General features: G+C 45.3%; 1 protein-coding gene across 4 annotated transcripts in view; it reads right to left on the reverse strand.

The window, feature by feature from the left end:
* The window catches only part of SLIT3 (slit guidance ligand 3), a 518,888-nt gene that overhangs the window by 31,097 nt on the left and 462,999 nt on the right, over nucleotides 1–24,792 (reverse strand). For all 4 annotated transcript variants that reach the window (XM_061456398.1, XM_061456397.1, XM_061456396.1 and 1 more), the window contains 2 exons: nucleotides 11,553–11,646; nucleotides 5,511–5,648 (listed from right to left, as the gene is read on the reverse strand). In XM_061456398.1, the coding sequence (XP_061312382.1) occupies nucleotides 5,511–5,648; nucleotides 11,553–11,646 (232 nt within the window). The remainder of the gene's footprint in view (nucleotides 1–5,510; nucleotides 5,649–11,552; nucleotides 11,647–24,792) is intronic.

Consider the following 24,792-nt stretch of genomic DNA (forward strand, 5'->3'; position numbering starts at 1 on the left):
ATGGATGGAATGAAGCTTCCCAGCCAGGCTCCCCATGGCCATCCCATTGCTACCTCGCTGCTCTCAGGGTAGGGAGATGTGGTTGACAGAGACCCCTGATCTTCCTTCTCTGCCAAGTGCCACTGGGGGCTGTCAGTGGGCACAGTCATGGGCTGCTAATAGCATTAGCTAACAGTTCAGGGAGGGGGTAAACATCCTCTACCAGAAGAGCACAATCTTGCACAGGGACAAGCTAATCTAGTCATTGAGACAAGTGTGCCTCCACAGCGTGATCTGGCAGGCAATGCTGCTGGCAGCCAACAAACCCCATTTACTCTGCTCCAAGGAGTATGTAGACGAGATGCGCAGGGTTGAGTGCAGTGGGCAGCAGTGGGAATGGGAGCATGGCAGGCAGGGGAGTAACTGCACATGGGTGCATTGGGCTTGTGCAGCAAGGTCTTGTTGGGGGGGGCTACAGGGGTGGCTTCCATGAAGCTTCTGCTAGAAGCTCCCCCATGTCTGACACAGCCAATGCCACCAGCACCAAGCTGGACCTGCTGCTGGCTAAGGCTGAGCCACCAGTGCCAGTGGTAGTGCCTCTGGGATAACAAGTTTAAGGGGGAAGGAGCAATTGCAGCCAGAGAGGAGTGAGGAGGACATGTGAGAGGAACAGCCCTGCAGACACACAGGTCAGTGCAGTAGAAGGCAGGAGGTGCTCCAGGTGCTGGAACAGAGGTTCCCCTGGAGCCCATGGTGCAGACCATGCTGAGGCAGCTGTGCCCTGCAGCCCATAGAGGTCCATGTGGGGCAGATGCCCACCTGCAGCCCATGGAGGTCCATGTGGGGCAGATGCCCACCTGCAGCATGGAGGTCCATGTGGAGCAAATGCCCACCTGCAGCATGGAGGTCCATGTGGAGCAGATGCCCACCTGCAGCCCATGGAGGTCCATGTGGAGCAAATGCCCACCTGCAGCATGGAGGTCCATGTGGAGCAGATGCCCACCTGCAGCCCATGGAGGTCCATGTGGAGCAAATGCCCACCTGCAGCATGGAGGTCCATGTGGAGCAAATGCCCACCTGCAGCCCATGGAGGTCCATGTGGAGCAGATGCCCACCTGCAGCCCATGGAGGTCCATGTGGAGCAGATGCCCACCTGCAGCCCATGGAGGTCCATTTGGAGCAGATGTCCACCTGCAGCCCATGGAGGACCCCACCTGGAGCAGGGGGATACCCAAAGAAGGCTGTGACCCTGGGGGCAGCCCATGCTGGAGCAGGCTCCTGGCAGGACCTGTGGTCCTGTGAAGAGAGGTGCCTGAGCTGGAGCATGTTTGCTGCAGGAACTGTGACCCCACAGGGGGATCACACTGGAGCAGCCTATGAAGAAATGCAGCCCATGGGAAAGACTCAGCATGGAAAAGTCCATGCAGGACCGTCTCCTGTGGGAGGGCCCCCACATTGGAGCAGGGAAAGAGTGTGGAATGTCCTCCCCTGAGGAGGAAGGAGCGGCAGAGAGAACGTGTGACCAAAACCTCCATTCCCCATCCTCTGTGCTGCTGGGGGGCAGGAGGTGGAGAAACTGGGAGTGAAGTTGAGCCGGAGAAGAAGGGGGGGTGTTTTAAGGTTTAATTGTTATTTCTCATTATCCTACCCTGATTTGGTTGGTGATAAATGAAAGCTGGGTCTGTTTTGCCTGTGCTGGTAACTGGTGAGGGATCTCTCTCTGTCCTTAGTGTGACCCACGAGCCTTTCATCCTATTGTCTTTCCTCTGCCTAGCTGAGGAGGAGAGTGATGGAGTAGCTTTGGTGGGCACGTGGTGTCCCTCCAGGGTCAGACCACCACAGTGGGAAATGGTTGTTTTTGTTCTTGGGAACATTTCTTTGTGAGCACACCTAAACTATGAACTAGTCATAGACTAAGAGACTTCCCCTTCCTGAGCCAGCCCCTTTGCTGCAGCTTCTTGGCAATCCCTTCACCCCCCCCCCCAGGCCACTCTGTTCCTGGAGGGTTAGCACAGCACCTTGGTGCACATAGCACCACTCAGCAACAGATCCTTTGGATTCCCTTTGCCAAGAAAACAAGGGAATATTGAGAAAATAGCAACAGCCTCATGGGAAGATTGATGCACAGAAAGCAATTCTTGCCAATTTAAGGTAGTTACTGTAGTAGCTGCCTCTTGGCACAGCAGTCAGGCCCAATGAACTGAGGTGAGGACACATCAGAGCCACGTCCCTACCGGCAGGCAGGCACTGAAGTGCACTGTCCATCTGGAACACTTCCCTGTTCAAAGCCTGCTTCCATTAAGTGTGTGATCTCTCTCCAGCGCACGCTTTTTGGCTGGCAAACATGTCAGGAGCACCAGCAGTGGGATCAAATGAGGTCTGACCTCTCAGCCCTGGCTGCTGTCAGGTGTGACCAGCAGAAAGGAGCAGAGCTGACCCAGCCCACGAGCTTTGTTGTACCTAATGCCAATCCCTTTGTTTTGTCTGTGAGCAACAAGTAGAATGCAGGAGGAAAGTCACTGTGTGTAATTCTAATTTTATGGAAGTTAAAAATAAGAATAATAAAAAACCCATGCAACCCGCAACAGCCTCCACTAACAGAAAGCAAATGTTGCACGAAGCCAGTGTGTCTGTGCTTGGAGCTGCTCTGAATGACTCCCTGAGCTCCCAGTATGCTCCTGCACAACCCTTCCTTGCTGTGGGATCCTCCAGTGGGTGGCTTTACAAGTGCAGCTGTCCTGCTGCTGGCATCTAGGAGCTACATTAGCAACAGCATTTGCCAAGGCCTTTTCTTCTTTCATTTTAAAATATTTTGAAAGTATATTTTTAGACATCATTAATACTATTTATTCCCCCAGCAGTGGAATGTGCAGCACAGCCCGCCTTGCAGCGAGCTTGGCCAAGCTCATTCTGCCTGGTACAATCTCATTTATTTCAGTAATCACTGCAGAGTTTCCTGCAGCAAACTATCCCCGTGGAGAACCCTGAAGCATGTACCCAATGGAGGAACAATGCTTTCCAACAGGCTCAGGAGCCCTAATGTGTGCTTCCTACCAAAGCAACATCAACCAGGACAACATTGCTGTGAGCCTGGTTGCTAGAGGGAAGGTTTGATAAGCCAGGTCTCATCCTATGGGGTTTACTTTTCAGGAAGAAAGAGTGTTGCTGAGTGGTAAGGAAAGGTGCTGTGTGGAGCACACTACACAAGAACAGGAGACGCTAAGATGGGAAAACAGGCGTGTGCGTGTTGGTACTATTGCTTTTTGGGGCTGTCACCAGACGTGTCATTGTGCACATGAGGCCCAACATGGTTGAGAAATACCAGCATGCCATTTGTTCAACTGTGCGAGGATGCAAGTTTTAACATCCTTCTAATGTGTGACTTCAAGTGGCTTTGACATACAGCACAGTGACAACCACAACACTGCTTTAGCTCTATGCATATATTACAACAGCAGAAGTACAGATAGCTGGGAGCTCACTGCAAACTCATTGCTGGGAAATGACTCCTGATGCTTAGCCAAGAAACTTTATAAATCCTCATCTCAGGTCTCCCTGTTACCTTTGTCAGACCACCCCTTGTGTTCACTCCCTCTCATCAACACTTGCAGCCTTCAAATACTTGCTAAGTTATCGCCTCGCCACACAGCCCAGCGCCTGAGGCTCGCTTCCTGAACTCTTGAGTCTATAACCCTGAACATCAGAAGGCTGAACTCTGCCAATCACCATCTTTGCAACTGCAATCTTAAGAGGGGAAAAAAAATAATCAGAACCCCCTTCAGAGCATCAGGCTTTAAACTACAAAAGGCTGGAGTCATGGAAAGAATAATGAACAGAACGTATTTTGTTAGCAGAATTTTAATCCTGAAATCAAACAAGATCAAGGACTATTCTGCATGGAGAACACAGGGGCCTTCAGCTTGCTCTCTGCCTTGGCAGGGGAAGTCTGATAGTGCTCACTGTGATGTTTTTCTTCTAAACCACTCTTTCTCTCTTGCAACTTGCACAGGAAACTCAAGGAGGTAACATGGACTAATGCAAACTAAGAAAGCAAGCAGGAGACCTCAAGTTAATCCTGGCTCTGTTGTTGACAGGCAGCAGGATTAGTTTGCTTGACCAAGCCTACCTTGTGCTATGAAGTGCTGTCTAGGCTAGTGGTTGATTTTGGAGCATTGTGTGGGAAGATGTTTTCTCTTAGAGGGCTTTAGTGGAACGAAGGCCCCTCACCTGAGTGAGGGAGCAGGCTGGGTCCTTGGTGTGAGATCAGCCAACCCAGGGCACTAATTGCCAGCAGAGCTGCTTCTTACACAGGAAGGGAGGCAGATCAGATTCCCACCTCCCCCTGCTGCTCTGCTCAACTGTGTCACACTCAGAATGTCTCTGACAAACACTGCCCATCACACTCATCACTGCCTGGTACTGACAGGCATCAGGAATCAGGGGACTCGCAGCAGAAGTCTCCTAGTCACTACCATATGTGGACTCCGGATACAGCTTTGCAATCCAGTTTTTCAACTCTAACAATTAGATAACAATGAGCATTTACAATTCCACTGTGGGATAGCCACTTGTAATCCTTCCCAGTCACCAATCTGCAAGACCCCTGAGGCCACTAAAGGGACTGAAGCAGAGAATGAAACATGGAGAAAAGGGCATGAATTTGCAACACAGAGGTATCTGATAGCCTGTAAATAACAAGTCTGATTCTGTGAAACCACGGGCTGACATCATGTTGTACATCAATGCCTATTCAGGGAAGGCTGTCTGCTTTGCAATAAAAATGTGTGTTGAGAGAGAAAAAAACCCAAAACCAGCAAGGATGAAAGCAGGAGGAATGAAAACAGTTGTAGATACGAAGCAGAGAAAATGATTCATAAGCGTTCCTGCGATTTCTTCTTTGTTGAGACTGATCTTTTCAGGTACTCCTTCTTTGTCTCACGTGTGTATTTCAAACACAGAAAAGGTTTAGCTGGAAGGAAGCCAGTATCCAGCCTCAGGCAATGATTAGTGAATCCATTTGGAGCAGCACACTTATCTTTGACAGACAGAGATTTCCAGGAGTCAGATATATTGGCAGCTGCCAGAATCAGAGGCAATTTACTGCCAAAATCGTGCTGAGCCCATCCACCACCAGGTACAGAGATAGTGGCACAGAATCTCCAGCCTTCTGTTTTCTTGCAGCCAGGTTCACATATCTCATTTTATTATCCTTTGCTCACTCTCATGCATGCACAGTTTATCTCCATATCATTTCTGTGAGGGTACTACCTAGTGTTTTACCAGGACTGCTGGGGCAGGCAGGCACACTAACACAGCACTGCACGAAAGGCAAATTTCTCTTTGCAAAGCAAGAATCATCAACCCCCTGCACTCCACGAACTACCTGAGACCTACTTCAAGATCTGAAGCACTGAGCCATCCGTTCATGTAGGACTGATGCTACATATACAGGCTGATCAGCACTGGAGATGAAAACAGTTTACGTGCCCTATCAGTACACAGGACAGTCTGGGAGGAGCTGACTCACGTACCTGAAGCCCTGAGGACAGATGCAGGTGTAGCCATTGACTGCATCTACGCAGACAGCTCCATGGTGACACTTATGGCCCACACAGTCATCATCATCTATTTCGCAGTGTTTTCCGCTGTAGCCCGGCAAGCACTCGCATCTGCAAGACCAGAGCATGGCTGTTAATAGCTTGTTTCACCATCCACATCATCAGCACACGCAGGTCCAGCACCGGTCTGATCCGAAACACAAAGGTGTTAGCAATTATTCCTGGAAACATCAAGCACAATTCCTGCCATCAGCAATGCTCGAATCACTCCTGCATGTCTGCAGCTGAGGTTCTGCAATCTGCTTAAATCCAAGCCCAGCAAAGCAATATCATCCTACTGCTTATCTTCAGCCAACTCTGCTGAGAAGGGTGATCATACAGTGCTCCCCTATTATGCTAAAGATGACAATATCTTCCCTAACCTTACAGCCTCACTATTCTGCCCGGGCAATTGCCCTGATGTCTCAGACTGTGATTCCGCCAGTGTTTGCACAGTGCCGAGTGTCTGAGGTTGACCCTGTGCAGCTACACAGAGCACAGTAAGGTTTCACCTTCCAAGTAGAAACAATTTGCAAGCAAGCCATCAACCTCAGCAGATTTTAGGAAAAACCATCAGTTTTGAGATCACCACTGGTCTGCCATTCATTTGCAAGGCACAGAATCATAGAATCAACTGGGTTTTCAAAAGACTTTTAGGGTCATCAAGTCCCACCTTTAAATAAACAGCAAATGTTGCTGCAACTATGGCAAGTTGTCTCTGAAGCCTGTCCTTTACCTGCTGCTATGGGGTAATGCCATTCACAGGAATCACACAATGGGATGTTCCCAAACCTGCAGACATTGGCTTTGTATTTTATTTTATCCAATTCTCCAGTTTGTTGTACGAAGGCTGCATCAACATTTCTATTATAAGCCTTGCAGAAGTTTATACCCTGACAATAGAAAATACATCCCCAAGTCTGACTTGGAACAGATCTTGCGGGATTGCTGAACAGCCTCTTTCTGAATGTATAGTGAAGACAACATTTAGTCATGAACACACTTTAGTCCACGAAACACGTTTTACTCCTTCCAGCTGGATGTTACTGCACATCTGGAAAACAAAAGGCACATCGCTTCGACCTAAACAAGGGAAGGGCTACAGTTAACTCCAGCAATAAAAAAGAGGCCTGCGCTCTTGCTGGAGCCCCTTGTTTAGACCCAGCAAGCTTGCCACTGAGAGCTGGAAAGGAAACAACATTATAAAGCTGAGGGAGGTGGCATCAGGAGAGAAACTACTGCTCCACCAACCCATTCTGCTGGCCTCCTCCTCCTCCTTGCCAGAAGCCTGGTTGGGTAAGTGCAGGAGGAGGTTCCTTAGGGACCTTTCCTTATGGAAATGCTTTTCAGAGGAACAGGACACATGGGAGGTGATGAGGAACAATGTCTGTACATTGCAGACAGCAGTCACTGCGCTGATTTGGTTCTGACTGACAGTGTGCTTTGGGTCCTGGCAGCTCCCCAGCTCATCGGGGCAAGGCAGCAGGTCCTCGGTGTGCTAATGACCAGTGCAGGGCTGCCACAGCAGCAGGCCTTCAGCAACCCCTAAGTTCAAGTGATGGGAGGAATGTGACCTTCAGCCTCCATATCAAAACATGGCTTGTGGCTGGCTAAAGAAGGAGGAAACAGGGCAAAGCCTGCAAACCTGCAGGCTGTAGGATGGATAATGTTATGTAGATGCACATACTTTCTTTTTCCATTCTCCCCAGAGGAGAGGCCCCCATCGTGACCCTCCGCAGCCATGGGGTGCTGGATGGTCCAGCCCTGCATGTCTGAGTTGCTCTTTTACCCCTTGGTGGCTCAGGGAATACTGTGATTAACATAACGGAGATGACAAAAGAGAGCAAAAAAAGCAAAACGTGTTCTTCCCCCAAGCCATAAGACACTAGTGATATTTTTTGGCAATGTTTTAGTCACACCTGCAAGCAAATAATGTCAATCAAAAGACTTTGAGGGGGGAATTGGCAGCATTAATCCTGTTGCTTTTTATTGATCCCTGCAGTCCTAATATAAAGTGATGTAATAACGAACGATGTGCAGTTCCTTATTCAGAGCTGCCATGCATCAATTTTATGATGTGTATTGGCTATCTCAGTAATGACAGAACCACCACTTTTCTCTGCAGGGCTGCATTAAATCAGCATTTTAAGCTGTCAGGTAATAATTCCAAGCTTTAGAATAATAAAGTATATTTATACCATGCTCCAACATCACTCCAGTGAATGGAAAAACATGCTCCTTTCCTGAAGGTTTTTTTTTTTGAAGTAATTTCATTGTGTTAAATGCTATTTTTTGTTCATTTTTGCTTTGTTTTCTTGTCTGGCATACAGAAAGCTGCTCTTCTTCTCTAGTAACAGCACAATAAAGATGTGGAGGCTGAAAGTGAGGAAAGCCACCTGCAATTTTAGCTTCAAAAGCAAAGTGTTCTGCGCAAACACACACTGAAATAGTCCAGTTTGCTTCCAAGCTTGGCTTTCTCTTTAGAAACATGGAATTCCTATTGGGCCAGTCATTTTGGAGCATTTAGTGTGTCACATCTATGTGTATGCCTGGAGGAAAGCAGATGAGAAGCACAGCCCCAGGAGTGCATCACACAGCCTCTTCCTCCTGAAAACCCATGGACCTCCCCATTATGGCCTGGGAAGGTATGTTAGCTCCATCCCTATCCCACACAGTGCAGCAAGTGATGAAGTGAAGATCAGTAAAGTACGATGCAGTACAGAGGTGACAAAGACACTTTCATAGTCAAATCCTGGTAAGACAGCAATTGACACCATTAGATCAGTTATTTCATTTCCTTCCAGTGACAACCTGACAGCAGTACACTGAAGATGTTGTTTTCTGCTACAGCCTAGTAGTGATGGCAACATTCCCAGGGAGTGCCTGAAACCATGTCTAGTGGTATTTAAAACGCTGGCCTACCTGAGGGGGTTTCCATCTGCATGCATTCAACGTCTGTTGCATTAAAGCTGTGAATCATGGCTTCTATTGCAGGGCCAGAATGGAATTTCCCTCCCCATATCAATAAATAACTTGGCTTCCTATTTTTTCCTGTCTTTGTCATCTTTTCCTCCCTCCACAAAGTTGCAGAGCAACTAGAGCTGAAGGCACGACAGGCAGACTGGCTGGTGTCCTTGCTGCTATGCTGGTCTTCACTGGTGTGTCCTATTTACCTGCCCAGGGCACAAACCTGACAGGGGGATGGTCAGCTCAAGAACAAGCCTGAACCCTGCTATTAATATTCCCTGTCCCTGGAAGCAGAGGGGAGGACTGATTCATGAGCCTGACTCACTCTGCATGTCGCACTGCACCACACCATTACGTGCTGGATGTGTGGTATACCACAGGTCAGGAGATCAAACTGCTCTAGCCATCAGCAGCAACACAGGACTAGAGGCGGCTGTTTTCAGTGAGACCCAGCAGGCACCACACATCACTGCAGAAGCTGCTGCAGGATCGCAGCCCATTTCTGAATGGTTTGAGGCAAATAAAGTATGAAAGAAAAAGCAACACTTGGACAAATCCATGTTCAAGGTTGGCAGGCTCCCTCACCTCTAAGTCTGGCATGCAGGAAAGCAAAATGGCACAGAAGGAATGAAATTCCAGATTTTTGGGTAGCATTCTATGAATAGTGGGAAAAATAATGCAAGAAACAGTAGCAGAAAATACTCACAAGTTGTTATTTAAACTCCCCTCAGGGTTTAATGGCACCACTATGAACACTTTTCTAGCAAGCAAGCAAAAAATAATGATGTCTTATTTATTCAGATTGTTTGGGTGACAGGTATGTAAATGTTTCCAGAAAGGGTAAAACCATTCAGGACCACAGATGTCTCCATCCCTTCATACATCCAGCAACACAAGGTAATGTGAGTTACAAGCCTTTGCCTGGTAACATGATGTAGCTACTGGATTAGCTGAATGATGGATTAACTAGGAATGAAAGCTGGAAAGAACATCAGGGACTATTTATGGCCTGGTAACACACCTTCTTATCCAGCCCCTGTGCATCTTTTCAGAAACTATCCCAATGATTCAATAGTTCCGTCTTCCTCAAGAGCTGGAAATGTTTCTGTCTGGAGTGTTTTCCCCCCAAAGAAAGGCCCAAGTCGTGCAGATGAGTGTCCAGCACAGACCCAGCTGCCCTCCTGAGAGCCAGCAGCTCTGAAGTTTTGCTTCACTTCCTTTTAACTTTACGAAATGTTCTTTGGGCTGCATCAAAAGGAGAGTGACCAGCAGGTCGAAGGAGGTGATCCTGCCCCTTTGCTCTGCTCTCATGAGACCCCATGCGCAGCATTGTGTACAGCTCTGGTGTCCTCAGCATAAGAAGGGTATGGAGCTTTTGGAGCAAGTCCAGAGGAGGCCACGAGGATGATCAGGGACTGGAGCACCTCCCGTATGAAGACAGGCTGAGAAAGTTGGGGCTGTTCAGCCTGGAGAAGAGAAGGCTGCGTGGAGACCTCAGAGCAGCTTCCAGTATCTGAAGGGGGCCTATAGGGATGCTAGAGAGGGACTCTTCATTAGGGACTGTACTTGATAGGACAAGGGGTAATGGGTTCAAACTGAAACATGGGAAGTTCAGGTTGGAGATAAGGAAGAAGTTCTTCCCTGTGAGGGTGCTGAGGCGCTGGCACAGGGTGCCCAGAGAAGCTGTGGCTGCCTCATCCCTGGCAGTGTTCAAGGCCAGGTTGGGCACAGGGGCTCTAGTGGAAGGTGTCCCTGCCCGTGGCAGGGGTTGGAACTGGGGGAGCTTTAAGGTCTCTTCAAACCAAACCAGTTTCAGATTCTGTGTGTCACTTTATTCTGAAGTGCCACTGGCGTCACCGGACACCCTCTGACCCCAACTGCACGTTACGAGGAAGACCAAAGAGCAGTACCATCTCTCCCCTGGGACAGCCAGCGTGCTGGGTGAGATGTCCCTTGCCAAATCCACAGCCCTGTCTTCCAGGAGGAATCCATGAGCACCATGAGTGCACTGGAGTCATGAAAATAAGCACAGAATGTAGCTCACACTGCACTGAACTCTCTTGAATTGTCTTCCTTTCTTACTTCTTTGATTCAAAGGTCTTTTCCTGACAAGCTTTCCACAAAGTTTGACTTTTCAATTGGCTATTTGCTAAATTGTTCTGCAATTCTGTCACCACACAAGTGATGAACACTGCTATATGCACCTCTCAAAACACCCCAACCCCCATATCTGCAGGTGCTTTACTACCATTTAAACCATGGGGATTTATTTTGCCCCTGTGAAATGCAAATGCAAATGCAGACTTCACAAAATTAAGCATGACCTGGGCGAGGCTCCTCTCTATGGCCAAGGAAGAATGTGGTTCCTGGGGAAGAGTGTTCAGTTCAGCTGCTTGCTGCTGCTGTCCAGGACAGGAAGTGTGGGGAAAGGAGCCCCACTGAGGCCAAGGCTGGCCTGTGCCAGTGCACCCCAACACCTCCACCCATCCTGAAGGCAACAGCTGAAGAGGGGACACAAGAGAAGAGTCCTGACCTGCAGCTTTCTGCTCTGGCCACAAGTTTCTCTTTCACTTCTCAGTGGTTAGAATGGGGATTGGAATTTCACACTGAGCCAGTATGGGCTGAGGAGAGCTGGTTTACATCAGTTAAGGCTCCTGTTACACTGCCTGAACTGATGGACACCCAAAGGAACAGAAGGAAACTGTCTTTAATTTCTGATGCAGGACAAGATACTTTGCAGTAACTGTTGCAGAAGTCCTCCTTTTTCCATGCTCTCTTCCAGAGGACTTTCTCTGTGCTGGTGGTACTTCCATTATTTTCAAGTAAGCCACAGAAAACTATAAAAGTCTGTATGGTTGCATTGGAATTAAAATGTGTCACAGTCTGAAGTATAAACAGTCTTGCACTGTTTGCATCAATCTGGATGATTTTTATCTCAAACTCACTGCCAGTTCAGCCATAGTCAGGCCAGGGGATGGATGTGCCCAATGTATGGAGACACACGCTTACCTGGTTCCTTTGTCAAGGGGAAGGCATTTTGACTCATGTTGGCATGGATTCAGATCAGGAACACAGTGGTTAATCACCTCATCACACAGCTCACCTGAGGAAGGAAAAAGCAACACTGCTGTAACACAGCTTGAACAATCCTGAAGCAGCTCCAGACATGATGGCAAAGGGATGGCAAAGCTCCCTAAATGTAAGCAGCTCAGTAGTTCAGCAGTAAGCAATGCTATTGTTTATGAAGGCACATGAGACTTCATTAAATTGAGCTCCTTTGACCTATAGCTGTTTCTATCGCATGAATTTGAAAGGCTGGTACAAAACGTACTGACATACAAATTCCGCTTGGTGACAGAGGAAGGATCAAACGGACAGTTCCTGACCCAGAACCTCTTCTATCAAACCAAGAAAGTGACACAGCAGTGAAGTTGCTTGTTAGATGTCGCGGTCTAAGCCCAGCCGGTAACTCAGAACCACGCAGCCGCTCACTCACTCCCCCACTTCTTCCTCCCCCTGATCCCAGAAGGATGGGGAGGAGAATCCAAAAAATTTAAACCCCACGGGTTGTGGTAAGAGCAGTTTGGTAACTAAGGTACAACACAAACCCACTACTGCTACCACCAATAATAATAATGACAAGGGACATAGCAAGGGAAGAGAATACAACCGCTCCCCACCCGCTGACTGATACCCAGCCAGTACCGGTCTGGGGCTGTTGGTAACTGCCCCCAGTTTATATACTGGCCATGACATGCTGTGGTATGGAATACCTCTTCGGTCAGTTTGGGTCAGGTGTCCTGTCTCTGCTTCCTCCTGACTTCCTGGGCACCTCCTCCCTGCCAGAGCATGAGACTCAAAAAGTCCTTGGCCAGAGTAAACATTGCTGAGCAGCAATTAAACCATTGGTGCGTTATCAGGGTTGTTCTCAGGCTAAATCCAAAAAGCACAGCACTGCACCAGCTACTAAGAAGGAGAAAAATGACTGCTACTGCTGAACCCAGCACATTAGACCATAACATTTTCACACTGAAACATGTTTTAGCCATAGTTACTGCTCTGCCAAAGAAGCTGGTTGGACATCATTCTGGAAAAGAACAACAACCCACAAGCCTTCCCCCAAAACCTCTGCGACTCTCAATAATAGGAACCAGCTTTAGGACTGCATGCAATTAGGGAACATTCAGTATTTGTAAGACAAGTACTAGCCCTATTGTGCTCACAGGGGATGATGTCTGTTCAGACAAGAATCCATCACATGTGAGCTCAGCTCAGCTGTTTCAAGGTATGGTGTGTTACATGCTATGCACCCCCCCGGATTTGTATACATTTAATAATTAATAGTTCTAGAAGGTTCAAACCCAGATAGTTTATTTAAATACCATCCTAAATTATTAGGTCACACTTCAGTACCCCAGGATTTGAGATGCAGCCAAAGACCACAGGAATCTTTGCCTTCCCAAGAAACCTTCCCCGTACCTGCCAAAGCCTTGCAGGCAAAGCAAAAGCCAGGTGCTCTCAACACGGAAACCCCTACAAGCTACAGTCCAAAGTCCCTTGTGCAGCTATCACAAAACCACATCTGCAGGGTTTCAGGGTTAGGTGTATTTTGTGCCTGTACATGACACATACCGTCACATGAGCAACACATCATGCAGCTAGTGTGGGGAAAAGGGTAATGTGGGAGGTGCTGGAGGGCTGGCAGGGTTTAAACAGGGTTTTCATGAAGCTGCAGCTCCACCTGCCTTGGGAGAAACTCCATTTTCAAAAGTCCTTGTCTTTCTGAATGTACTGGCTACACAGAAACACCTGAATACACAAGTCCAGCAAACCCCAAAGATTGCAATTCAGATGGAAATTGCAAATCAGAACCATTCATCTTCTAGCAGTGATCTGGCAGGGATGATGGAGAGCACAGTTTCGAGGCTGGCTCTGGTGGTGACAGGTATGGTTTAAGTTTTTAACACCCCCAGCTCACTCCTTCTGGTTATTTCCCCCACATCTCTGGCCTCCCTTCAGTATGAGCCACACATCTCTTTATTAGGCTCTTAATATTAGAATGGAAGTATAATGTGTATTTGCAGAAATTACTCTATTTTTTAGTTGCTGTCTCTAACGTATCTGGTTTGGAGAGTTGTGAAGCATTAGTGAGAAAGTGCAGCAAGAATACAAGTCCTGGAAGCGTGAGAGAGGGTACTACCAGCATAAACTCTGTATTCATGTGCCGGGCATACCCTCATGACTTTTTCCTGGCTGAGTTTGGCAATACCAGAAAGGTCTGGCATGGCAATCTGCAGTGGACAGTTTATTGTTCATAGTATCAGTTATATTCCGTCTGGAGCAAAGGAATCCCTGGAAGCCACCACTATTAAATACTACCAAGTATTTTTACAGCCCTGAAGTCTTGGGCAAATGTAATGAATGTATCCAGCTCAGGAGGGGACATGCCAACATGCCAAGGAAACTGAATGCTGCAGATCTATGGGAACCAAGGCAACCTCATTCACTGGACTTGATGTTTGCCACTGTTCTTTGCTACTCCACAAAAGCAACTAAAGATGTTCAAGTCTTACAAACACGAACACAGCTGTCACTGGGGACAGCTATTAGCACACTTTTGAGGTGGCAGAACTGGAGACAGGTCTATTTAGCAAGCAATCCCCAAACCCACCGTCCACCAACCCTCCTGAATGCTAACAAAGTGACTTCCTCGGCCTTTGGGCATGAACATGAGCAGGTCAGTACTTGCTGGACGACTGCCAGTTCATCATCCTGGTATTCCTCATGTCCCCTGTGTGCTATGAACCCCACGTGAAAATAAACACACAAAAAAGCAACCGATTGGTGACATTAAAAGGACTCAGTGATCTAAAGCTGGAAATATTTTTGGAAGACCATTTAATGAGTGTGGACAGATGCCTTAAAACATCACTAAAAATGGTCAATGCATACTTTTGAAGTTTCCTTTGCTTTTTTACTTTGGTTGTTTCAAAAAAAAGGGAACAGGCTTTAGAAAAAAGAAAAAAAGAACAGTTTCATAAACTCTCAAAGGAAACCATAATTCTTCTTAAAGTATTCCCCTCAAAAGCCTTGACAAGTGCTTAGAGATCCAGTAAAAGTCTCCCCAAATGTCAAATATTATGACTCACTGTGTCATTCTGAAGGCACCACTATCAAAATGTAGGAGAATTCTAGGCTAGGTACCAAACACAGCATCCAAAAAATTTATCATTTTTCATGCAAAACTTGGAACATGTAAGGATCCTTCCTGTTATTTTTCCCATCTATCACTCATTAGGGAGCTCACTTGGGAATGCCTTGCAACTAGAGCAGCCTCATCTCAGGAAGAAAATTCTTCTTGATAGATGATTTCAGGCTCCCCCAACATTCGCTACATGCTGCAGAAAGCATGCCAGGGTAATAAAACACTTTCTGCAAACTTTTTCTGCAAAGCAAAACCCAAGGCACCAGCTATGCACAGACTTTCTCCTACTTTAGTCACTCAGAGAATATCTGGGCCAAAAAAATCTACCCTCAGACCTGGAAGTGCAATAATCATTGGCCACTTTAATGTCAGTATCTGAGGAAAAATCTGATCCTCTTTTTTTTGGAGTGACACAGGGCTGCTTCTCTGTGCAGCAATTAAAGGCCCAGTCCAAATTCCTCATTGGATAGCTATGTGAACCTAAAACCAATCTGGACATTAATCTTAGGCCAACTTCTAGCAGCACTGACTCTCTCTGTGGAAAATATCTGATCACCCTAAAAAACCCAGAAAACTTCAGTGTAAAGCCTTCCCAAAGGTAGAAAACAACCCAGCCTCCCCATTTTCCTCTCTCCTACATATTCTCACATCAGACCTCCAACTTGGGTACAAAAGGGTTTCTGAAATGGCTATATCAAAGTCAGCAAAATGACTATCTCTTTTCTAATCAGTTAAGCATTTTTTTTTTATCCCAAGTAATGTTTTCTGTTTCATCAAGGCACTCTTACTCTCTTGCTCAAGGCCAGGTTGGACAGAGCCTTGGGTGACACGGTCTATTGTGAGGTGTCCCTGCTCATGGCAGGGGTTGGAACTGGATGATCTTAAGGTCCTTTCCAACCCTAACTATTCTATGATTCATCAAAGCCCAAGAAAATAGATTATAACATGCAATGCGCCCCACCAAAAAACAGGTTAAGACTAGGTCAGATTCACAAGAGAAAAGCAGTTTATGCTGTCAGATTTTACTCTTCTTAATAGCTGGACATATTAGGTCACTGACGTTGTCTGGTATGTAGAACTGAGGTATGACATGAAGAGGGTACCTTTGTGAGGATAGGCACATCCTCAGCTCTGCGAGCACTGCATTTCAAGCTTCTTAAAGCTGGTGGCGGTGTGCTGGTCATTAGTGCTTCTTTAGGAGAAGGAAGCATTAGACACATGAAGGAAGCAGTATGATCTGCCACAAACACGCAACTCTCAGGTGAGAACCAAGCTGTGCTGGCAGGTGGAATACTATGTGTGGATCTCCCAGAAAAAGAAACAGGAGAGAGAAACCCCCCCAGACATTACTAAAGCTCTTTTGCCTCTCTGAGCCTACCTCCCTCATCCCCTTCACCAGCACTGGTCGTTGCTTTTAAAAGAACACAGCAAAACATATTTTTTTTGTGTCATGCAGCATTTTCCTGGTCTTATTTTGTCAGCAAAATCATGAATTTTATGGGGCTTTCACATACACCTCTCACAGGGCTCACTGCTTATGAAGAGCTGCCAAGAAACATGCTTGGGCTTTTCTGTAGCCTTCCGCATGTCTCAGAAGGAAGCCAAAACAACAATAGAGCAATAAAGATGACTTTTACACATAGTTTAATAATCATCTTTCTTTTTTTTTTCCATTCTGTGCTGTCATGAGAGCTATTTATTTCATGACACATTAGACTTTTAAAACCAGGGTCCAACTTACACTATTTCTCCTTAATCAGTAAAAGAGAGATTGGATGCAGTGATCGTATTTGACTTAGTTATCTGTAAGTAAAGCTGCAGTTCTGAAAAGACAACCTAGACCACCACCACTTTGCAACCAATGAGTTCAATAGTTTTTCTCTTGTTTCACATGTCAGTTCACAGTTTCACATGGGGGATACTTTGGTCTCTCAGTTCAGAGTATTCACAAAGTAACAGATAAAGGAACACAGGAAATAGTCTCATCCTTAATGTGAGAGCAGCTTTTGCAGGGCCTGGAATGCTTAAAGCAAAAATGCTGTCAAGAATTTCACAAAGGTACTTGAGAAAAGGAAAGTGCTTCCAGTGAAGAAAGGATGAAGGAAGCCTGGCCTTTATCCACAGAGGAAACTTCTACAGCCTGCACAGGGAGAAAATATATATTGGAATGGTTAAATGCTATGGTGCAATTTGCTGAATTTTGCCAGGTAAGTCAGAATGGAATCTTCTTTTTTACTGCTCATAAAAAACACTGTACTGTTTTTATCGTAAGAGATTACTCATTTTATACCTAACAGCTTGCATCAGAAGAAGATGGGGCTTGCATTTTGTTTTCCTCTTCTCACTTTCCAGTTATTAAAAAGAAGTCAGCGCCAACTGGAAATCTCAGGAGAACACCGAACCTAAAACTGGCTGAGTGGAACAGACATAGGCTGTTCCTCCAAGAAAACACTTCAGTGAGGAATGTTGTTGATGTTTGATGCAGAATATTTGAGGTTCATCTTCGAAAATAATAAAAAGTCTTCCAAACTGTTTCAGTTTCCAATGAAGAAAATTCAATGAAGATTTTCAGTAGCAAATGCACTCAGAGGCCATGTTAGATCCCAAAATGTACATCACCTGCATTGCACTGTAGCAGGATTCTTTCTGCATCATTAACGAAGCTTGCTCTTGCTCGCTGAACACTGCCCACAACATTTGGTAGGCAAAGAACCAAAAGTTATTTTAGGCTTTTTATTCTGTCCTAATGCTTTAAAAATTTAGACCTGAGTTTTCATGTATCAAGTTTTGGCCTCTAAGTGGGAACCTGGAGTTAGATTCTCCATGGAGATTCCCAAAGTGGCTTGCTTTTCAGAATTAAGGATACCTCTAATCTTGAGGTTAAACAACGGGATAACGATTAAACAACAGAATTTAGGGAGAGAAATAAGGAGATAATTCACTCTTTCTGAATCTCAAAGAAGGAATTCATTCCAGTTCTACGCAATGCCAAAGGATGAAAACTCACATTTAACATCACAAATGCCACACCACCACAGTGTGTAAAACATACACTGAACCAGACAATTTCCAATGGTGTCACAAGGTACTAACCTGCATATAGCATTATCCCCCAGAATGACTGGAAGAGATCTTCATTTTGCTGGACCCCCTACGTTTCTGAGCCATATTATTGCATATGGATGTTTTCCATTATGTGATTTGTCTGGAATATGTCTGGAATTTGTCTGGAATCTATTGGGATCAATTCAGTTATTCACACAATCTAGTACATCCAGCCACATCTGAGATGCCAGATATTTTCGGAGCCATCCTTTCCAGGCTGTCAGACAGGACACTGGACACGCTGTAGACTCAAGCTGGTCTGAATGGGGGAATGGCGGCTGTGGCCTGTTCATAAGGCTCTCTCTCTGCCACTCTCTTCTCACACTGTTTCCCTGCTCCAGCATAGGCTCCCTCCCATGGGATACAGTGCTTCATGAACTCCCCCAATGTGGGCCCTTTCCACAGGCTGCGGTTCTTCAAGAACTGCTCAAGCATGGGTCCTCACTATGGGATGGGATAGGGTTCTTCAGGAGCATGGGCTCCTCCTCTCCAGGGGCTTCAGCTCCTGTCAGGACCCTGCTCATTACATGGGCTCTCCTTAGGCTGCAGCCTATTTTGAGGTATATCCACGTGCATGGGGTCTTACACAGGCTTCAGCGTGGATATCTGCTCTCATGTGCTCCTTCACGGGCTGTGGGGGCAAAACCTGCTTCACTTCACTGTGGACTTCTTGGGAGAAGGGGATATTTCTGCTCCAGCCCCCCAAGTACCTCTTCCTCCTTCTTCTTCGCTGAGCTTGGTGTTTGCATAGTTGCTCCTCTCACATTTTCCATCAGCACTGCCGATGGGCTGAGCTTTGGGCAGTGGCAGGGCAGCAGCTCCTGATCTCTTCTCACAGAGCCACCCCTACAGCCCCAGCCCTCCCCTGCTACCAAAACCTTGCCACGCAAACCCAATACCATTTCTGAACCAATAGAGGTCTCTGGAGAATATTTTATATGCAAAAAGATGTACTCATTTCCTCCTAACACTGTAGAATCACAGAATCAGCCAGGTTGGAAAAGACCTTTAAGATCATCAAATCCAGCCATTCCCCCAGGACTGCCAAATTCACCACTAAACCATGTCACTAAGGGCCTTGTCTACATGTTTTATCATGGTGTTAGAATGCTGAATACACTGTCTATAGATGAACTCTGTCCCTTCCAGCTTTATTAACTATGCGTTAGGCACCACCTGCCAGTAAGCAGGTAGTATCGGGCTTGTGGTTAACTTCTAATCCTCTGATATGCTTCTTCACAGATTGGATTTAATGAATTGTGAATCCCATTTGAGGGTGATATTCACTCCACCCATCCTTTAAGGCAGTAGTAGCTGACAATCCATTTTCCTAAAGAAAATGTGGTGACGAGAGAAATTCTCCGATATATCTGGTTCCCCAAATATGACACACTACATTTTACAAGTGGGAATATGACCAGTAAGGAAATCCTGGAGCAGAGACCCCAACATGATGGGACACCCACACTGAGACTAAAGACTGGCTGCAGCGCTGCCAGTTACTGTGCTATTTCCTTCCTCCCTCCCAGCACAGAGTCCAATCTGATAGCAATGGCATGTGGTTCTCTCTTATATAAAACAGGGCTGGGAATGGGTTTAGGCTCTCAAACAAAGCTCAAAACTTGCAGCTCTTCCAGCATTTCTCATTCATAGTTATACAAGTGGGAAATGTGGGAGCCTTATTATTTTTTGCACAGAAAGCAAACACACTTCACATTTGCCAAGCAACTAAAACTGAGAAACTTCCATGTAAGACAGAACTCCTCCAAATAAAAGGAAGAAAATCCACTCAACTTTGACCACAATTTTCTCTATTTGTCTCAAGGAAATTACAGCTAAAGTTTCAACATTTTAAAAGAGGCTGATAGTTAAATGCTTGTTTAAGCCTTCAGTGCTTATTAGGCAGTCCATATCCTTGCGGAACCACAGGGCTGAACCACGCTACCTAAAACCTTCCTGTTCCTATAGCACGCATGTAGTTAAAAACTCCCAAGGGGGAAAACCCAACCTACAGCGCTGCTTCAGCCTCACTCAGCTGGTACTGCTGCCCACTGGTGACTGCTGCACATCCAGCAATGGCTAGTGATGGGAAACAGGCTGGAGAGCTCCAGAAAAGGGTGTCAGCCACAACTTCTTTCTTCCAGAGCTGTTTGGCTTGACTGAGCGCTTGGCTTTGGCCATGCAACATTACCACAATCAGATACGCCAGAAAAAGGGACCATAATCACTACCAGTGAATAGTGTTCTGCCTAAAAGTAGCATAACTGCAGAAATCTCAGATACCATCTACCACAGGACACCACAGGTCCCCTAAGGTAAAATAGATCTTTGCCTTCTCTTCCAAACACATAAAATCAGAAATAGTTTCTAGCTTTTTTTCTGAGAGATACGTTTTTTCTTCAACATGTGATACAAACTGCTTACAGCTTTTTCCCAGGGACACAAACTATTTTCAACCACTTGCTTCCCGCTCTCCCTGCCGTGGAATGCCATGTATTTTAGAAAAGACCTATTTTCAGTAGTAGAAGCCACTGCCTGTTTCTTTTTAGGTTTCAGAACAAAGAGGTGTGGCTGTTTGCTGAGGGTTTATAGGATCCTTAGCAAACCCTGAATATTTCCTGATTTGTTTTGGGTGTAAGCACTACATATGTCTGCTTCTGGCTAAAATCAAACACATAGGAGGAAGAAAAAGCCACAGCAAACAAACAAGACAAAACAGACTATTAAGTAAAGCATAAACCCATTCAAAGTACATGTTTGGTACAGCCCATTTGGTCCTTTACATATGTTTGGACTCCTCTTCAAGTGAAAGCACAGAGGATAGTGAGACTGAAGAGGGGATCTCTTTTTGGAGGTATGAAACTACATGAACTGTAAGCAAAACAGTGGCTCTCAAGACAGTAGTGAATAGAAAACAGGAATGCAAAGGAAAAATTGTATGGATTTTGTCCTATGTTTCTAACCACAAAGTTAGGGAGACAGCATAATGTTTATATCATCAGCTGGAGATGGGCCATGTTAAAGCCCAAAAGATAGAAATGAGAAAAACACAAAAAGAATGAGGGTGACTGATCTAAATTCATAGTTTTCACTTTTGATGTTCCTACAGATGCTTGGTTTTGAAGAGGAGGAAAGCCTATAAACCTGTAAGGAGAAGCTGTAATCCATCAAAGGGTACAACCAGGTTGTAGACCAGCCCCCAGGCTGCTCAGGCTTTAGAGCTGGCTGGAGTTTGGGTACACGGTTATTCTGCAGGAAATATATATGTATAATTTAGCTTCAGGATTAAAATAACCACTTGGGGAGAGGGAAGAAAAAGACATCGGCTTGCAATAAAAGCCATCAGGACTCTGCTACACAGCACGAGTATCAGTCTGATCATGTAAAACCAGGCAACAAGCATTGAAAATACTGACTTCAGGAATTGTGAGGAAACCTGGTGGTGCAGGTCAGGGCCTGAATCTTCCTTTATGGCCATAAGCTCCCTGCCTATCCTCCCTCTCAGTTTCAAGGAATCTGTTTGTGTTTGCACATTGTTTTAAGTGAGTAGCTGGAAAGGCCCTAGGAAGGAGGTTATTGTGAGTGCGGGCTGGGTTTGGAGTGTGGGTGGGTGGTTTTGGGTTTTTTTTTTAAATGAAAGTGAAATGGAGCTGGAGTGTGGGAAATTCCTTCCCTCAGCAGTCACTTCACAAATGGGCCATTTTTCATCTCCCTGAGTGGGGGAAAAGACTGTCACAGAACTTTAAAGGAAAACACTGCAAAAAGTTATTAATTGAAGAAAGATCTTTGGCCTTCATTATTCCAGCCAGTGAAAGCAAAACTTCATTATTTGAGATATTGTTTCCTAAAAGAGCTGTAACAAGTAAAACTCGTCAGACAGAGATAAAGCAGGAAAATACTAAGGTATGGAAAAAACCAAACCCTGGATACTGCAACTCTGTTAACAGTCAGCAATTTCAACACATGCATTTTTAATTTGCATTTCATTTAGGAACATAGGATTTACTATCATCATTTAACCATTTGCCAACTAAACCGAAGTGAATCCTAAGTATTTCTTAACACCACCCATACATGCTCTTGGATCTTCTTCCTCCTTGTATTCAGAGTATTCTTTGTATGAAAACATACATTAATTCCATACATGCAGTGTTTACAGTAATATCATTGCAGTCTTACTCCAAGACTGTAAGAGTGATGAGGGATTCACACTACCTACTTCACAGTACTCCCAGAGCCTGCCTGCCCCTACAGTCAAGAAAAGAAGCAATCTGCAATAGCTGAGCTGGACATTTCTAACCAACAGCCTGAATGTTACTCAAAACATCACAGACCATCAGTAAAGAACCATCTAGTCTGATCTCCGGTGTAACGTAGGCCATTCTTGAACTAACTTGTGTTTTAACTACAGCATCTGCTGAGAAATCCAGTTTGTATTTAGTGCCAACAACTCTTGTACAATTACACTGGTAGACATGGATGCTCTGGATCTGTTCAGCCATGAACGTCATGCTCACCAAAGAACCTTCTAAAGAAACTTCTGTTCTCCATCCACGTGTTTGCTCTGACTGCCTACGCTTTGTTAAGCCAAGTAAGTTTTTTCTGGAGGTTTTCCAGGACCTATTTTTAATCCCCCAATGTTTTTTTATCTTTCACCTCTAATCCTCTTTCCCATCTCTCAACCCACTTCTTGAATTCTGAACACCAGAAGAGAATATAGTATTTGGGCACAACATAAAGGGATACTGCCTATATTTTCTGTCTTACTTGATACACCCTGCCTATGGATATCACTGCCCTTTTAGGCAAAGTGTCACACCGGGTGCTCATTGTCCCCCAGATTACTTCATAGAAAAACTACTTCCCTGTAGATACCTCCATCAGCCATTCTTTGTTCATCTAAATATAGATAAAATCCATACACTTGGCAGCTCTGAAGCACACAGTTTGCTAACACGATGTTTAGCACAGTCAGCTCCTGAGAGGGTGGCAGGTACCTCCTGCACCTTTCTGAGCACAGGAATAAGTATTCCTGACCCCTCCAGTGACCTGCTTTCTCTCTGAAATGTTAGCATTCAATGTTCTTCACATATTCAACACAATGTTAAAGTCATCTGCACTTACCCTGTTTTTTTTAAGAGATACTGCCATAGTAGCTGCGTGTATTCCTTCAGTATAAAAAGGTTTAAAGAGAGTATATACAGAGATGCCCTGAATGTCACAGGAGACTACAGGCAAACTCTTTGGTCAAAGATCCTTCTCTTTTCAGGTCATGTACACAAATCCTTTCAAAGTGTTTCTTCACGACTTGTTTATGTACTGCCAAGGAATTTGCTTAAGCTGCTGTTCATTCAATCAAGTCATTTCAGATAATGGCCAATTTCTTGTGTTTGGATTCAACTCTTAGAAGACCCTCAAAACCATGGCTCAGATTGACTTGGCTGGTATGTAACTTATGTTTGGCTGATGTTTTATATTCTTCCGGCCATTTCATGCTGTTCCCTGCCTTTCTGCTCAGAGAGGTTCAGGTGCACCTCTGATGGGTATTTCATCACAGCCAGCTGAGTCCTTCCCAGTGACTGATCAGGTGGGATGAAATATCCCTCTCCAAAATGGAGGTAAAACAGGTTAAGGCAATCCTTTCATCACCAAACTCTTCCTATTTTTAAGCAACATAAACTATTGTAACCCTTCAGGTTTTCACTTATGATTCATATTATGTTTTCCAGAAGTAATTCCTGCTCTTCTTCAACAATTCAGTTTGTTTCAACTGTAGTCTGAGCCATTGCCTGCATTGTGATAAAAAATGCTTATTGCATGCTATATCCAATTGTGTGCATCCCACTTACAAGACTGAGATTTAGTATTTGACAAACTCCTGCTAATAAGCGTAAGCACAGCACAGGCAATATTCAGGGAAAAATAAAAAGAGCTGGAAGTTGGTTAAAACAGATTTCAAACCTGATTGTGGATTATCATATGAGTCCTCTGGTCCCTGCCCACACCTCCACTTGAGAAGAAATCTCTATCTAGTTCTTTCCTACCTTTTTCGTCTGTGAAAAAAAAACCCCACCCTGCAACATGCTAAAAGGAAAGTGCATTTGCATATGTACTGCATTCAGTTCCTTACTAGATGTGTCTTGGCAAATTCAGGGCAAATATATTTCCTTTTGTAAATATAAAGACTCCTCCTCCTTGTGTAGAGTTTGACTTGAAACCACCCAGGAGCAGCTCGTATAAACAGTGCACAAGTAAGCACAATGGGCTTGACATCCTATGAGCAAAACCCTCTACTCTGCTAAGCTGAAGTTTTTCAGTTTTTTTTTGGCAGAAATATCATTTGAGAACTCCAATAAATGTACATTCAAGTCATAAGGCTTTTCTCAGCTCAAGATTTACATGGGCCCCCTTTGTATCAGCCACAGAAGTATTTTAAGAGTTTGGAAATTCTAGAAGCTTTCCTCCTGCCTTACTCAGCCACTCAAGCTTGATTCTCATTAAATCCCCTGACATGTAATATATTCCAGTGTACAAGAAGCCCTTCATTACTTCTCCATGCTTAGAAGGTAATAAACTCATTTCAAAGACTGGAAGTAGGAACTATTGCAGGTGTTTCCTTACCACTCCATGGTGAGCCAGGAAGGCCGTGCTAACATGGTTTGAATGAGTCAATGGTGTGCTCCAGTGATGACTTGAGAAAAAGCATTTTAGATTCCACTTAAGAGGGTTTCTGCTCTAGCAGAAGGTTTAGGAAGGAATTTATCTGAAATGCAGGATGGGCTCTGGAGCTACAGGTTCCATTTCCAACTCAGTTACCAACTTCTGTCACTGTGGACATCTGCTGAGCTACAACTGAGCTCACAGTTTCTTACACAGCCTTTGCTCTTCCACTTGTGAAATGGACATAATGAACTCAAACAGCACACTGTCAGCTCATTT

The sequence above is a fragment of the Pezoporus flaviventris genome, unplaced genomic scaffold (genome assembly GCF_033815535.1).
Source record: "Pezoporus flaviventris isolate CSIRO_AGI_PZ_B2104156 unplaced genomic scaffold, CSIRO_AGI_Pfla_v1 ptg000023l, whole genome shotgun sequence".
Lineage (NCBI taxonomy): Eukaryota > Metazoa > Chordata > Aves > Psittaciformes > Psittacidae > Pezoporus > Pezoporus flaviventris.